Below are 17,069 nucleotides of genomic sequence, written 5' to 3' on the forward strand. Positions count from 1 at the left end.
CTTGGACCGAGCAGTTGCCATACCAGGCTGTGATGTAGCCAAATAGGATGCTTTTTATGGGGCACCTGGGGCTTTATACAGTAACTTCATTGCAGTGTTAATGTAAGCCTACTTGTGACAATAAAGATTATTTTTATTAAATGTTGGCAAGAGTCAATGTGGACATGCTGAATTCCCTTCGTTGATTGGCCATGCTAAATTGCCCGTTACTATCCAATGATGAGGTTAGGTCGGGTTACAGGGATAAGGCGGAGAAGGGGCCGAAGTAGGGTGTTTGATCGGAGGGCCAGTGCAGACTTGATACACCGAATGGCCTCCTTCTGCACTGGAGGGATTCTGTGATGTGGCCACCACCCGGTGTTTGAAAATATCTTACAGGCACATGAGGGAGGCATCCTTCTGGAACTTAAAAGCAGGGTTCGAAAAATGCTAGCACCATTATAAAACTGGTTATAAACCCAAGGACAATTAAAGATGCTCTTTTGTGATTTGATTCATATTTTGTTAATCGTTAGTGTGCACTTCTGATTTGCTGAGTTGTGCTTTTAATTCCAGTGTTACCAATACATTTACACAGGGTTAAATCGCTGGCTTTGAAAGCAGGCCAAGGCAGGCCAGCAGCACGGTTCAATTCCTGTACCAGCCTCCCCGAACAGGCTCCGGAATGTGGCGACGAGGGGCTTTTTCAAACTTCATTTGAAGCCTACTTGTGACAATAAGCGATTGTCATTTCATTTCATACGAGAGACACACAAGGTGCTCCCTCTCCCAAAACCAGGCATCAAGCTCTTTCCTTGCAGGATAGTATCGCTCCTTTAATTAAACTTGGAACTAAAGATGGCAGAACATTTTTGCAACTTTCAATTTTTCCTGCAATTCACCTCCTTCACAGATACCTTTCTTCTTTAAAAAAAAACTCTTTTACTATAGCCTCATGTTCACAAAACCCAGAGTTTAAAGTACTCGGCAATTTGATAAATCTTGGATTGGCGAGGGCGGTTTAGCGTATCCCTGGTTTTCAGCTGTGGTTGCGTGTACCGACAAGATATCAAAGCTTCTCATTTCAGACTGAATAACGTTCTCTAACATGGGTCCAAGTCACAGGTAGAGTTTAGAGAGTGGGGAATAGAAACAAAATGAAAATCGTTTATTGTCACAAACAGGCTTCAAATGAAGTTACTGTGAAAAGCCCCTAGTCGCCACATTCCGGCGTCTGTTCGGGGAGGCTGGTACAGGAATTGAACCGTGCTGCTGCCTGCCTTGGTCTGCTTTAAAAGCCAGCGATTTAGCCCTGTGCTAAGAATGATGACTGGGTCATAGGAAGCTGGAAGCAACCTCAACTGTATGTTTCAGTCCTTTCCAAATTATTCTTCATTTGGTTTTTCCACACAAATCATCCAATTGAGATAACAGGCAAGGCGGGTTCAACCCACACAATAATTGCTTCAACTTAATTTCACTTTCAGCCTTATTTAATCTTCATGGAGAGGTGCCAATAGTTTTATTTAGGAAAAGGGGAAGGGAAAAGAGAGGAAGAAAGTTGAGACGTGTGAGAGTGTCTCTCATTGAAACATATCAAATTCTTCAAGGGCTTGACAGCATCGACAGAGGCTGTTTCTCCTGGCTGTAGAGTCTAGAACTAGGGGGCATGTTCTCAGGATATGGGGTGGGGGCTGAGATGACGAGAAGTTTCTTTATTGGACAGGTTGCGAATCCTTGGTTTCAGAGAGCTGAGGTTGCTCCATCGTTGAGTATATTCAAGACTGAGAATGGGTAGATTATTGGGCACTAAGGGATTTGGGGATGAAGGGGAAATTTTAAAAGTGTTCTTGGGATGTGGGTGTCACTGCCTGGGCCAGCATTTGTTGCCCATCCTTAATTGTCCTTGAACTGAGTGGCTTGTTCGGCCATTTCAATGCGGGGGTGGCAGATAAAAGCCAACCGCATCGCTGTGGGGGTCTGGAGTCACATGTAGGTCAGACCAGGTAAGGACGGCAGATTTCCTTCCCTGAAGGACATCAGTGAACCAGATGGTTTTTTACGACAATCGGCAATGGTTTCGTGGTCATCATTAGGCTTTTAATTCCAGATTTTTATTGAATTCAAATTTCACCATCTGCCGCGGTGGGACTGGAACCCGGGACCCGGGACCCCGGGACCCTGGGTCTCTGGTCCAAGGACAATACCACTAGGCCACCGCCTGCCCGTTGAGTTGAAATAGAATGTCAACCAAAATCGGACTGAACTGAACAGGCTCGAGGGGCCAAATGGCCTGCTCCTGCTTCAATTTCTTATGCTCTTATAGAGAAGGAAAGTGTGTGTGTGTGTGGGGTGGGGGGCAAGGAAGCCAGGAAGGATGTGACAAAACAGATAGAGAACACTTTAAAAATCAACAGGTCACCATGGATACCCTGGTGATGTCTGATCGGTGAGCATGTGGCAGAGAAGCTCCTTAAAAATGCAAATCAGACTCTTGCTTGGTTGTTGGATTGCAGTTTTCAGGTTAATTGGGAAATGCTCTGCCCAGTTGTAACACGCATCGAGTGTTCTAACCAGCAGTTCCTTTAAAAGAACTGGACCATAGACCTTGGCTGACGGCCATTCACAAAAAAAAGAATTCCGTTTTTTTTTTTTTAAGTGTTCATGGGCCACCCATCCCTCCCCCCCCATCAGCTCTCCCCCCCCCCCAGAAGAAATTAGGACCTTTCAAGCTGCCGCAACAGGATTGCCTACCTCTTGGTATGGTGGGTGCCTATTTCCCACCCTCCCTCGAATCTGATGGGCTATTGGTGGCACTCCGGCTTGGCACCTGCAGCACGCCAGTGACACGCTAACGAACAGCGGACCCTCCAAACACTTTGTGGCCTCGGGGTTGCACCAATGGTCTGGCAGAACAGACTCTTTGCACAGTAACTCCCTTGGGATGGTTGAAGTGCTGGGGTGGCCAGGCGCCTCACGACCATGTATCTTCGCTAGCTATGCTGGTAACCAAGCAGGTTTGGTAAATGAGGCTATCTTGTTGATTGCAGGAGACAGTGAATATATTGCCTTAAATAGTTATGCTTTTGATCAATTCGAGCTGATATTTTCTTAGTTAAAATTAAATCCAATTTTGAAGGTGAGGTGCTGTACCAGATAAAAAGCAATCCAAATCTTTGCTGGTTCTCCAAAGAAAGTGACCTACCTCCCATTTGGTTTCCTCCAGTCTCGGGCCAAGCTCGGTTTGCTCTTTCTCGATTGAGGCACATTTCTTCTCCAAGAGTTCGCGCTCCTGCAGCAACTGGGCAAAGTCCTCCTGGAGTTTCTTCTTCTCCTGCTGCAGCTGAAAGACCTGAAGCTGGAGGACCTGCTGCATGCGCTGGGCCTTCTGAGAGTTCTGCTTGAGCTTGCTGGCGCAGTTCTGCTTCAGCTCCTCCATCTCCTGCTCGCAGCGCCTTTGCTTCTCCTCGTAGATCTGGCAGAGGGCGGCTTCGTTCTCGTCCAGGCTCTCTCGCAGCTGCTGGAGCTCGGTGTCCCGCTCCCTCAGCTTCTCCTCCAGCTCCCGGATGGCCAGCTCGTGGCTGGAGACGGGCGAGCGGTCGCACGAGCCGCTGTCCGACAACGGGTGGCCCCGGCCGTTCAGCGACGCCGTGCTCTTGCTGGAGGAAGAGCGGCCGCTGTCGGAGTTCGATAGGCCGTTCATTCCCGTCATGCCCCTCTCGTGGAAAGCATGCTGCCCGCCCCCGTCCAGGTTAATTTGTCCAGTGGAGGAGCTGACCGGCTCCGGGTGGTGGCCACAGCCCGTGCTGTATGTCGGGAGGCTGGACAAGGAGTTTCTCCCAGAGTCCGACATGGTTCCCGAATTCGCGCTGTTCCTGCAGTTGTAGCCCTGCAAGGAATTGCGCTTTTCGACGCAGTTGACGGACCCCACCGAATTGCCGTTGAACAGAATATTCAGACTCCCCTGACTATCCGACAGGCCGTTACCAGGACGAGGAACAAGGTACTGGACAGCGTTCCTGTTCTTGGGAAGAACGGGCTTGAACGCTGTCGGCCTGATCAAATTCTTTTCAATGTTCTGAAACACAATTAAACCTTAATCAGAAACAAGTTTCCACAGAGAAAGAGAAATAAATACATATGTCATTTAAAGAAGATCATATTAAATTGAACAATTTTTATTCGATTCTATTCAAGGAGGGGTGAATATCAGACAACAGATGTGATGCTCCATCAACAGTTTACACATCCTTACAATGAATGGCTGCAGACCACAGAAAGAATAAAAGGTTTGCCAAAGATTTACTCATTCGGCCAAATCCCCTTTAAGATTGAAAGTGCCTGTCCTGCTCAGTTGTATCAAACACAGCCAGGTTTCAGTGCGAGACAATAAAAGGAAACCCACTGACCAAATGTTTAAACCTGGCAACAGTCTTTTATAATCTCTCTGCAGCTGGCTGTATTCACTCCAGTCCAACACTTGGCTGCACCCACTTTTCTTTTTGGAAACAGAGATCAAAAACGAAGTGCCTGGGGGAGGGTTTTAAAACACTTTCTTCATTCACCTGGTTCCCTCCAGCAGTGACATCCTTTGTGTAAACTGCACAATCCATCCAGGGCCTGGGGGGGATCTCAGTGCAGGCTTGCCTTTGGGTTGAGCCCCTGGGACCCTGTTAACAGAGGGAGCTGGTTCACTCACATTAACACTGAAGCAATCACAGCCTCTTGTGAATCACCTAACCGTTGGACACCAAGGGCAATTTAGCATGGGCAATCCACCTAACCTGCACGTCTTTGGACTGTGGGAGGAAACCGGAGCACCCGGAGGAAGCCCACGCACACACGGGGGGGAACGTGCAGACTCCGCGCTGTGGTCTGATGAGGGACCCTTGGCATCAATGGCCATGCGCTTGCCTCACCAACCAGCCTCTCCACACCCCCTTGCTGGGGCCTGCTGTTTGACGGCAGTGCCCACAGACCCCATTTGCCTATTTGGGAAATGCTGGCATGTTCTCCTCTCCTTCCCAGGTGCAGTCCCAGCAGTGCCCATCGCTCCAGGTCTCACTGCTTAGGCTACTGAACTGCCAGTCTTCTGATTGGCCGGCAGCTCTCGGGGAGGTGGGCAGCAAGCCTGCCAGCCGATCATTTGACCCCTGCTGTGACGATTAAACCTGGACGACTGACACCGTCTCTCTCTCTCTCTCTCTCTCTCTCTCCACCAACCCCGTTCAGCCAGCTGAGGATTTCCACCCTTTTCAGTTTTGTATCTCACATATCCAGAATCTGCGTTATTTTGCTTTTACTTTAATAACTCCTTAATTCAGTTCACCGTTTTAATTTGAAACTGCAGTCTGATTCCCTTATTCAACCATCCGGTGCAACGCGTGGCATTAATCTTCAAGATTGAAGCGGCAGCACGGTGGCGCAGTGGCTTAGCACTGCTGCCTCACAGCGCCGAGGTCCCAGGTTCGATCCCGGCCCTGCGTCACTGTCTGTGTGGAGTTTGCACATTCTCCCCGTGTCTGCGTGGGTTTCGCCCCCACAACCCAAAAAGATATGCAGGGTAGGTAGATTGGCCACGCTAAGTTGCCCCTTAATTGGAAAATATTTTTTTACATCTTCAAGAATGGCATCAGACAAACCACTTTTGGTCTTTATTTGGTGGTACTGTTACCTATTGTTAGAATACGTGTCATCCATAGAAGATAAAGAGATTGAGAGAGAAAAGAAAGAGAAAGTGAAGAAGAGTGAGAAAAAAAAAATCTTGATTCAGTCTCAGCTTTTAGCTGATGCCTAAACCTTCATTCTTGTGGTTTAGGAATCCATCTGCACTCAATTAAAAGACAGTTGTTTACTCACTCTCTCAGTTCCATATATAGTGCACTTTGAAGGAAATAAATAATTCAAAGCTGGGATTGTTTTTTGTTGAGGAATGTTAGAAAGCCCTTAGGTATCCGCGGTTGTGTTTAAAGCTGCACCTCTTAATGGAGCGGTTACCATTGAACAATTCCCCGTGCCAATTTTGACATAACCTTCATGAATCTTGTAACTGCATTGGGGCAAGAGTTATTACTGTATTTCGAATCTTTGGATGGTATTTCTTTGTCTGGTGTTTTATGTGGCAATGGCCCATTTAAAACACTGAACAAGGGAATTCCATGCAAACATCGGCGCTATTCTATCAGTGCCAGCTTGGCTCAGCTGGCATCCTCTCACTTCCGGGTCAGGCGGTAGTGGGATGCCAGCACCGTTTCAGCACCTAGCATTGTGCTAAAGTAGCAGCATAAGATTGTAGCCTCGGACGTCGCATCAGGTGATCTGTTAATCTTCTACACTGTGGACTGCACGACACATTGACAGGCCGTTGGATCTGTATTTCACTGCTAGTACATTGCAGGTACTGAAGAACCAATGTGTAGCTAGTAAGGGCACCTGGGTGCCCTTTGGGCTGGCATGGACAAGATGGGCCCAATGGCCGCCTTCTGTGCTGTAATTTTCCTACGATTCTAGGTGAAAATGTGAGCGATTCCGTACTTCTATGATTAGCAGTTTATTATAGGTGATAAAAGATATTTTATATTATACAATGCTTTTAAATCTCATTTGTTAAAAGGTTCTAATTCTTTAAAATGTTTGCCAGATACAAAACTGGTATTTTATCAGCTTCCTCACAATAACACTCCCATTCTCGAAAATATAAATACTTAACCGTAAATTGCAGCGCATAAGACAACCTGATATATCAGATTTCCATTTTTCTTCAACGCCAAAATGTATGTTTACAGCTATATTCTCATTAGGAGTTGGCCTCAATGTTTCACCTCAGTGATACATGTTTAGGGCTGTACTCACTCTATAAGTTGCAACATGGGCATCAAGCAGGCTCCGTTGCCAAGGTGATGTGAATAAAGGGATTCGGGGATATGGTGTATGGGCCGGAGAGTGGAGCTGAGTCCACAAAGATCAGCCATGATCTCATTGAATGGCGGAGCAGGCTCGAGGGGCCAGATGGCCTACTCCTGTTCCAAGTTCTTATGTTCTTATGTGCGTGCAAAGTGTAAGATACACCCACACAGAACAGACCACGTATGGCGACGAATGTACACTGTGAACGGTCCCAGCACCAGAACGGCTAGGCCCCTGTGGGGCACATCCAATATTGGGTCCTGAACCTCATTTAAAAGTTGTCACCTCTCAGCCGAATTTTAATTCCATTTTGGTCTGCTGCATTGCCAGTAGACATTCTCGGGTAGGCGCAGAAGCGAGGAAGGGGGGTAGGTGAGGGGAGACAATCACACAGGCGGGAGGGTGGGGTGCAATTCGGAAAGGATTGGATGGGTGGGGAGTGGAGAGGGGAGACACAGGGAGGAAGAGAGGTCGATGAGGAAGGATTGTTGATTGGTGGAGACGGGGAAGCAATTGGATAGGGCTAGGAGGAGGGCGGGGGGGGGGGCAGCCTTCAAAGAGGGAAGCCGAGGAGGAGCGTAATCATGCCACTCCCCGATTCTGTAGTCGGGTGAGTATTTATTAACAAACTTGCCTTTTTGGTGGCAACCTGCAGCATTCCTCTTGGGGATGACTGGTAGATCACAGAGAGCTGATTTTCCTGAACAAAGCCAGTGTTGGACCAGCTACACTCAGGGGCTCTTGTACCACGGGCTTCATGAAGGGTTTAGATCCCTAGTTTGCCTTGACAAGGTTGCTAAGGTCCGACCATTGTTAACACAGGAAGCACAGCAGCCAATGTGCACACAAGGACATTTGTGCACAGCAAGCTCCCACGAACAACAATATGACAATGGACAGATTTTCCTTAGCGTTTTGTTTTTAGGAAAAAAACAGAAAGAAAGGTGGCCGGGTAAGTTCAGTCCAGCTGGGTTGGTACGTGTTTGGAAGCTGAAACCCAAGTCAGGAGCAGAAGCACAGTAAGAAGTCTTACACCAGGTTAAAGTCCAACAAGCTTTGTTTCGAATCACTAGCTTTCGGAGCACTGCTCCTTCCTCAGGTGAATGAAAAGGTGGGTTCCAGAAACGCATATAGACAAAGTCAATGATGCAAGTCGATACTTTGAATGAGAGTCTTTGCAGGTAATTAAGTCTTTACAGGTCCAGATGGAGCAACTGGAGAGAGGGATAATCACAGGTTAAAGAGGTGTGAATTGTCTCAAGCCAGGACAAGTGGTAGGATTTCGCAATTCCAGGCCAGATGAATGTAATGCGACATGAATCCAAGGTCCCAATTGAGGCTGTACTCATGTGTGCGGAATTTGGCTATAGGTTTCTACTCGGCAATTCTGCGTTGTCGCGCGTCCTGAAGGTCGCCTTGGAGAACGCTTACCCGAAGATCAGAGGCTGAATGCCCTTGACTGCTGAAGAGTTCCCCGACTGGAAGGGAACATTCCTGCCTGGCGATTGTCGCACAATGTCCGTTCATCCGTTGTCGGTGCGCCTGCATGGTCTCGCCAATATACCACGCTTCAGGACATTCTTTCCTGCAGCGTACGAGGTAGACAACATTGGCCAAGTCGCACGAGTATGTACCACGTACCTGGTGGGTGCTGTTCACAAATCTTGCAGAGATTGCCATGGCAGGGTTGTGTAGTATTGTGGTCGCTGTTCTGAAGGCTGGGTAGTTTACTGCAAACAATGGTTTGTTTGCGGTTGCGTGCTGTTTGAAGGCAAGTAGTGGGGGTGTGGGGATGACCTTGGCAAGATGTTCGTCTTCATCGATGACGTGTTGAAAGCTGCGAAGATGATGTCGTAGTTTCTCCACTCCGGTTGTGACAGTTCCAACGCACCACAGCAAAAAACTGCACCGACCTCCTCAGAAGACCAACACGGGACACAACTGACAGAGTACCCTTCATCGTCCAGTACTTTCCCGGAGTGGAGAAACTACGAAATCGGGTAAGCGTTCTCCAAGGCGGCCTTCAGGATGTGCAACAACGCAGAATCGCGAGTAGAAACTTATAGCCAAGTCCACACACGAGTACGACCTCAACCGGACCTTGCATTCATGTTGCATCACATTCACCCCCCACCATCTGGCCTAGGCTTGTAAAATCTTACTAACTGTCCTGCCTTGAGACAATTGACACCTCTTTAACGTGTGATTATCCCTCTGTCCAGTTGCCACGTCTGGACCTGTAAAGATTTAATTACCTGCAAATGCAAAAACTTGCATTCAAAGTATCGTCTTATATTTTTGACTCTGTCTATATATATATATATGTTTCTGGAACCCACCTCTTCATTCTGCGCTCCGAAAGCTAGAGATTCGAAACAAACCTGTTGGACTTTAACCTGGTGTTGTAAGACTTCTTACTGTGCTCACCCCAGTCCCAGTCCAACACCGGCATCTCCACATCAGGAGCAGAAGCAACTGACTGCTAGCTTAGAATCCAGTGCGTTCTGAGTGTCACACTCCCCTGTGATTACTGCCATCACAAAGCTATTAGGTTTTGTCGCCTCAATCATAGCATTTACAGTTTAAAGGAGATACTATGCTGCGACTGTCGCACTCATAGCAAGTAGCGCACAAATAAATTGGAGTGCTTTCATTAGCTGAATTAAAGCTGACATTTCCACTCCAGCTATTGAAATGGAAGCAACAGGGGTAGGTCTCAGCAAGTTCAGATGATTCCATTCATCTTTACATTTGAATGAAGAGGCTGTGACTTATGGAGATCTCATTGCATCAAGTACCTTTCGTTTGTCGCCGTGTAGCACAGTGGTTAGCACAGTTGCTACACAGCGCCAGGATCCCAGGTTCGATTCCCGGCTTGGGTCACTGTCTGTGCGGAGTCTGCACAATCTCCCCGTGTCTGCGTGGGTTTCCTCCGGGTGCTCTGGTTTCCTCCCACAGTCCAAAGACGTGCAGGTTCGGTGGATTGGCCATGATAAATTGCCCTTAGTGCCCAAAAAGGTTAGGTTGGGTTACAGGGATAGGGTGGAGGTGTGGGCTTAAGTTGGGTGCTCTTTTCAAGGGCTAATGCAGACACGATGGGCCGAGTGGCCTCCTTCTGCACTGTAAATTCTATGATACTATGATTCCGGACCTCAAACTCCTTCTGATCAACGGCACCCAGTCCAGTGCCTTGCTTAACAATCAGTTTTACTCCTGTAAACACATCACTAAACATGAAGGTGGTGCAGGCCAATTTAGCCGATCTCTCTCTGAACCAGTCACAAAGACCACCACCTGAATGGATTCATTTTATGATCGTCTCCACCTCACTGGAGAATAAATGTGCATCCTGGAGGTGAAGCTGTTACCTCGAGTCTACAGCATGGAAACAGGCCATTCAGTCCAACTGCCCTATGCTATACATATATTCCAAGCAATCCTTGGCCCTGCCTTCTTGAACGCACCCTATCAGCATTTCTTTCCATTCCTTTCTCTCCCTCTCGCCTCCCCTTGAATGCTTCTTTGCGATTCGCCTCAACTATTCTTTGAAGTAATGCATTCCATATTGTGACCACTCGCTGAGTGAAGACGTTTCAGTTTTCAATTGGGTTTCTTAGTTACTGCCTAATAGGGATGACCCCTAGTTTATATCCCTCCCCTCTCTATCTCCCCTATCAACAATGTTCAACATCTTAAAGACCTCTTTCAGGTCACCCCTCAGCCTTTTGTTTTCAGGAGCAGGGAACCCGAGTCTATTCAATAAAGAAAAGCAAAATGCTGGAAATCTGAAATAAAAACAGAAAATGCTGGAAAAACTAATTGGGTGGGAATTACCGATCACCCCGCCGCGTGTTTTTCAGCAGCGGGGGCGGCCCACCAGCGGGATTTTCTGGTCCCACCATGGTCAACGGGATTGCCCGTTGACTGCACCCCTCGTCGCAGGGAAACCCGTGCGCTGGCATGGAGCCGGAATATCCACTACGACAGGATTCTCCGGGTGCCTGGCCACGGGTTTCTCGGCGGCGCGCCGCTCGCTGGCAGCGGGATTCTCCCTTCCCGCCGCTTGCCATTGAAGACACCCCGCACCGCCGGGAAAACCCGGGCAGGGGTTGTGCTGCCGGCGGGAACAGAGAATCCCAACGGCCGGAGAATTCCGGCCACAGGCCATTCAACCTTGTTTTGACCAGGTGTCGTCTAGACTGGAAACGTGAGCTCCCTTCTCTCTCCACAGATGCTGTCAGACCTACTGAGATTGTCCAGCATTTTCAGTTTTTGCCTGACAAGTTCTCAGCTCTGGCCTCATTCGTGTACCTTATCCAGTGCCTTTACATCCCTCTTATAATATGGACACTATACACATTGCACTGGGGTATTAATGCACAAACAATTGAGAAGCAGATAGGACTCAAAGTGCATTGCTTTAACACACGTTTAACAAAATAAATGGGTCTAACACAATAGATTAAGCATTTGTGCAGTAGGCAGCCCAGAGTGTAATCTCTGCGGTTGATGTCTTGCCCGTCAACCCTCAATATGAAGGCTTACGTGGAGAATCTACAGCCCAGCTGACTGGTGCATCAGTGAATAGGCCCCAGTGGAAAAGCGAAAGTGTGACCTACCTTCTCCAGTTTGCCCGAGACTGGAATTATTTTTGGAGGAGGCCCTCGGATGTTTCCATTCATCGACCTCGGCTCGCGGAAATCCTCAGGGTCACTGCAAGGGCTGCTGGGCGATTCCATCGTGTTCCAGCCTCCGTTGCGGTGGTCTTCATTCAAATAGGCATAGTTTCCACTTTTTCCAGTTGCTGAACACTGTTTCCTGGTTGCCACTCCTCCAACACGGTCCTGAGAGTAGCCATTTTTTAGGTGCCCATCCGGTTGCCTGTAAATGCTCTGCGCCTGGCCAGTTTTGCGACACTTGCTCGAGTATTCGGTGGCCTTACAGTGCTTATCGTGGTAGTTGCGCCCGGACACCAGGCTGCCAACACTTCCCATGGTGCTCTGCAAGATTGGCGATGCTGCAGAGGTTTGCAGGTTGGTCTCACTTTCTGAATTCTGATGCTCAGAAGCTATGGGCATTGCCTGAACCATTGCCATGGTGATGAACTGTCACAATGTCCACAGTGTTTGGGGTCCCTGACAACCAGATGAAACAAAGACAGAAATAATTAGTGGAACACAAAAGCTGACAAAATATATATTCCTTCCACTTCAACGTTTCAATCAATTGAAAAAAAGTCCCCCCCCCCCCCCCCTCCACTGAGGAACATTATTAACCCTTGCTACGCAAAATCAGGCAAGATGGCCGGGGATGTGAAATAAATGTCAGCCTAGTCAGAATCTCCTCACCCTGTAAGCAGCGTTTTGTATTAAAACGCACAGTGGAAAACTGCCATATCAAACAGGTTAAATTCCGCGAGTTCCCAGCATAATTGGGACAAGTGTCCCTAGGACAGAAAGGAGGTGGCGGGGATTCTAACTTGCAGTTTCTATTTAATCACTCGCGTTGGAAAAGGTACATCATATCCGATGAAGACAGGACATTGCTGAATTATCTCTCAATCTCACTGTCTAAACATTACGCGAGAACAGATAGCACTGAAGTGCAGCTCATGCCAGCAAATTAGCTCAATTAATCAAACAGATCGTAAGGACGTCGAGTACAGGTTATCGCAAATTCCTACTGATACAATCCACTGCTGAGCTTGAGACAGAACCGAGCGAGCTCTGCTCCACATTTGGTTGTTCTATACCTGACCTGCTGTACTCAAACTTGAAAAGTGTTTCATTCCCGAGTGCTGACATCCCTGATCTTGACACATATAATGAGATACTAGAAAAAACATGCTCTTAAAAAAGCAAAATACATTACAGGTGGAGATGGGCAGTTGACGGGTAAATATATCCTCTTCAATATGACATTTAGTGACATCACACACCTAAATGATGCAACCAAATTGTAAGGTCTGTTGAGTAATGCTGACAACTAGCTTTGTGTTAGATATTCATAACTCATCAATTAGATGTCATGATGAGATGTTTGAGGTTGGTTTAATGACTGGCTATTGCTGACATATTTTAAAAATGAATTATGAAGCTATCCAGTTATTTATCCCCCCTCCCCATCCTTTAAAAAAAAACAAGAAAATGAGAAGTAATCAGATTCAGTAATTAACTGTTGCTCAATAGACCCGAGGTAATGACATTTTGCACCATTAATTCCATGGTCATTGAACACCAGGAGGTCAAGGAGCTTGTGGACTGCTGGCGTGTGAACAATCATTGCTGGCACAAACTGGACTAAATCTGGAACATATCTCCACCCCCCTGACCCACAAACTCGTGTAATTTCAAACATAACAAGATTCTGCTGGTGAGCATTTTGGGGCTTTAGTTTTAAGGGACGTCTTCAAAAACACCAGCTGGGTTCCTTCCTTTGGAGGTTTAATGTAGCTGTGTTTAATTACCTGGGTTTGTTTGCAAACCCACAGACAGATCTGCTATTCTATATTCAGGCAACACAGGTACAGTTTGTCTGGCGCAACGAGAAAGGTTTCGCACACAAATTGTTCACAGCAAGTATTTAATTGCCAAATTAGAAAAATGCAACAGTTTACATGATATTGACAATGAGTAGCTCTGACAGAGACCGGACATAGAACATACAGTGCAGAAGGAGGCCATTCGGCCCATCGAGTCTGCACCGACCCACTTAAGCCCTCACTTCCACCCTATCCCTGTAACCCAATAACCCCCCCAAACTTTTTGCTTACTTAGGGCAATTTATCATGGCCAATGCACGTCTTTGGACTTTGATGATGTTCCCTATTTTTCTTATTCTGGGGATGTGGTTGGGGGGGGGGGGGGGGGCGGAGGATGTGGGCAAGGGTGGGGATCACTGTGAAGGCTGGCATTTGTTCACCATCCTTGCGTGTAATGATGCACCCTCTTGAACCGCTGCAGTCTGTGGTGAAAGCACTCCCAGCAATGCTGGGGAATTCCAGCAACTTCACCGATTTGATAAGCAGGTTAAAGTGAACTGACCAACCTATTAAAATAAAGATCATCAAGGCAAGGAGCAATTTCCCCCTGCTGGTAGAGGAATCCGTACCAACCAGTTTTCCAAAATGGCGCATTCCATCAATGATGCACGCCAGTTTCACCTGCCTCTGGGTGGTCCACAAACCACGGGCCAAATTCTCCCTAAATAGTTCAAAGTGTGGTCTCCGGCGGGAATCGAGGTGCGACTGGGTGGTTTGGCCTGATTCAGATCTCAATCCACCCACACTTAGATCGGAATTTCCAGCTGTTCATGCTGGCGGGATCCTTGGTCCCACCAACGGCTCATCCCCGCCTCGGATTTCCCAGAGAACACATTCAACAGGAAATCCTGTCTACAATGGTGGGACCAGAAAATCCCGCTGGCCTCCACCACGGAAATAAATCACACGGCGGGTTGCGCAGAAAATCCCGTCACTGAGGGGCGGGGCCTCAACACGCCTGCAAGCTGGCTTCACGGAGATCAGGGTGCTGTTTATAAAGGACACCCCGATCTCAAACCGACAGTGAAGACCCCCCGCAACATCAGGCTGCAATGCCCCTCCCGCCAGCATCAATCCCCCCGCCCCAAGGACCATTGGCACCAGGGCCACACCACAGGGTCTGCCTTCAGACAACCACCACCAACCCCCCCCCAACTTCTCACTTGCATCAGGATCCCCCCCTCTAGGTGAGCACCACCCCACTATGAGGTCGCCACATTCCCTGCCCCTTTAGGCCCCATCCCTTCAAGGCTCTGACCCCTTTAAGGTCTTGCCAATCGGGTCCCTTGGCTGTGCCAACGTGGCCCCGTCCCCAAGGCACCCTTGACAATGCTCCAGTGGTGGAGACCGATGATTCCTGCTGGTCTCAGCTGTGCTGGGGGTGGGAGAAGAATCCAGGGAGCTGGGAGAATCCGATTTTAAACTTAAAAAGCATATTCAAATACTTATTCATGCCCAGCATAATTCTGATCGGTGTCCGGCATGAGCCATGTTTACGGGCTCTCCCACTCTTCTCCAGCCATAGCGGGGTGTGCGCCAGGCGTAAAGCGGGTGGAGAATCACCCCCCCCCCCCCCTATTTCTATAATGCATGTAAAATGGCTGAAAACCTCATCATGACACAATATGGGCAGCGGACAAGCCTTCCTGCCTCTGGTGCACATTCACAAGATTGGCCCCAAAATCGTAAAAGTTAGAAGTAACCCAATTTTTAAAAATGAATTCAAGGAAAATATCTTCGCACTGGTGTCGTGAGACTGTGGAGTGCACTGCCCCACAAGATCACGGATGCTGAATCAATGGAAGTGTTTAATAGGAGGAGAGATACTTTCCTAGAAAGTAACGACATGGAGAAAGGAAAAGAATTAGGTTTTTAAAAATAGCGGGACGGCCTAGTGGAGTAGGCTCATTGGGCCAACTGGTATACGGTGGTTTTGAACGTTTCTACAATAGTGTCCCACAGCCAACACTGGCTGATATTACGCATATCAGCCAAAGGGAGCCAAGAGGGAAATTAATGTCTAGACGACTAACTCAAGAGCAGGCCTGGCAGTTGGAAGCCAAAAGAAAGTGATTATTTGAACCATCTGGGGAAATCACTGAGTGGGGATAATGCCTCCCAGTGACAGGGCAGAAGTCTCAGTTCAGTCTTCTGCCATTGCTAGTTAAGTAGGTTGACGTTCCAAAAATAATCCTCAGTCACTGCAATACCTTTCACTGGTCAAGGAAGAAAGAGACTTGCATTTCTATACCGCCTCTCACAATCCCAGGACGCGCAAAGCACCTTGTAGCTGTAGTACCCTCAATAACGACGCAAGAGAGTAGAACGGTAAAGGCTTTAATAAGCTGAGAACTAACCTGATGCCGAGACGGGTGCTTACTGAGTGCCGCCTACAGAGCGGCCCCTGAGATACGACTCCCTGGTGGGCAGAGCCGGAGGCGGAGTCCCCCAGGGTTCCAAGCCCGGTCTTAAAGGGGACATCACCTTACATGATGATAAGGGTACAGTAACAGTGACCATTATTCACATTAGCTCAGGGAGATTTTTTGTTGAAGTGTAGTCACTATTGTAATACGAGGAATGCTGCTGCCAATGTGAAACAGCAATACGACTTTAAAAGTTCAGTTGAATTCTTTACGAAGTTTTATCGTCCCTATGATTTCTCGCCTGGGTTGCGATCTGCAGCGTCCTGCACGCTGACCTTTAACTCCCGGAGACTCTGGAGTAATCTTGGGAGGGCTAGCAACACTGGTTCCGGCTAATTTTCTATTTGATTTAAGTACCACCCCAGATCATCTTCATTCTCCAAGCTTGGCACAAGATGGCAGAGGTGGCTGAATTAATTGTGGATTTTCATCCAACATAAATCATAGGGGCAGTGTCATTATTTTCATAAGCAGAAGGGTGCAATGAAGCAAATAACGCCGTTACGAACCCAACAATCCCATCTGGTGCCAGAAGTGTATTATTTTCAAATCAGAATTTTCATTGGATCGGTGGTAACAAAGGACGTGTTCCTGGCGATGTTACTCCAGGGGATAAAACATTCCTGCACCACTCTCCATCAGGCTGCATCACCGCTTCAGCAGAAAATCATTGACAATCAAGTGATGTATTGATTTTATCCCTCCCTAATTCTCACTGGTTTAAAAACAAATTAAAACAATGGTCTGGAAGAAAGCCGTTTACTTGCAATATGTTCCTTAATCCAGTTGTTAAATTCTTGCCGCGTAAAATGGCTTCTTGTGGCACCTGGTGTTGATTCCAGGGAGTTAGTGACTGAACTAAATCTATTGTGACGGAGGACAGGATAAGATCCCTGCACACGGATGTGTGGGTTGCCCAAGGAAAGTGGGGAGGGGGGGGAACAGAGCCCAATCATACATTATTAATCGAATGCCTGTACACTCCTGATTTCCCATTAATTTAACTGGATGGAAAATCAGATGGGGAAAGTCCTCATAATAATCTAATAATAATAATCTTTATTATTGTCACAAGTAGGCTTACAGTAACACTGCAATGAAGTTACTGTGAAAAGCCCCTCGTCGTCACATTCCGGCGCCTGTTTGAGTACACAGGGGGAGAATTCAGAATGTCCAAATCACCTAAGTCTTTCAGGACTTGTGGGAGGAAACCGGAG

The 17,069-nt window shown here is 47.7% G+C and overlaps 1 protein-coding gene across 8 annotated transcripts in view; it reads right to left on the reverse strand.

Annotated features, from left to right (window-relative positions):
- Positions 1 to 17,069, reverse strand: part of lzts2a (leucine zipper, putative tumor suppressor 2a) — a 223,018-nt gene that overhangs the window by 8,051 nt on the left and 197,898 nt on the right. For 6 of the 8 annotated variants that reach the window (XM_072479560.1, XM_072479561.1, XM_072479558.1 and 3 more), the window contains 2 exons: positions 11,505 to 12,020; positions 3,185 to 4,057 (listed from right to left, as the gene is read on the reverse strand). In XM_072479560.1, the coding sequence (XP_072335661.1) occupies positions 3,185 to 4,057; positions 11,505 to 11,981 (1,350 nt within the window). In that variant the 5' untranslated portion in view covers positions 11,982 to 12,020. Of the gene's footprint in view, positions 1 to 3,184; positions 4,058 to 11,504; positions 12,021 to 12,637; positions 12,731 to 17,069 lie in introns of those variants that run through there. The other 2 variants (XM_072479564.1, XM_072479563.1) reach the window with 2 other exon arrangements.

This window comes from Scyliorhinus torazame, chromosome 16 (assembly GCF_047496885.1).
Source record: "Scyliorhinus torazame isolate Kashiwa2021f chromosome 16, sScyTor2.1, whole genome shotgun sequence".
In the NCBI taxonomy this organism is placed as follows: domain Eukaryota; kingdom Metazoa; phylum Chordata; class Chondrichthyes; order Carcharhiniformes; family Scyliorhinidae; genus Scyliorhinus; species Scyliorhinus torazame.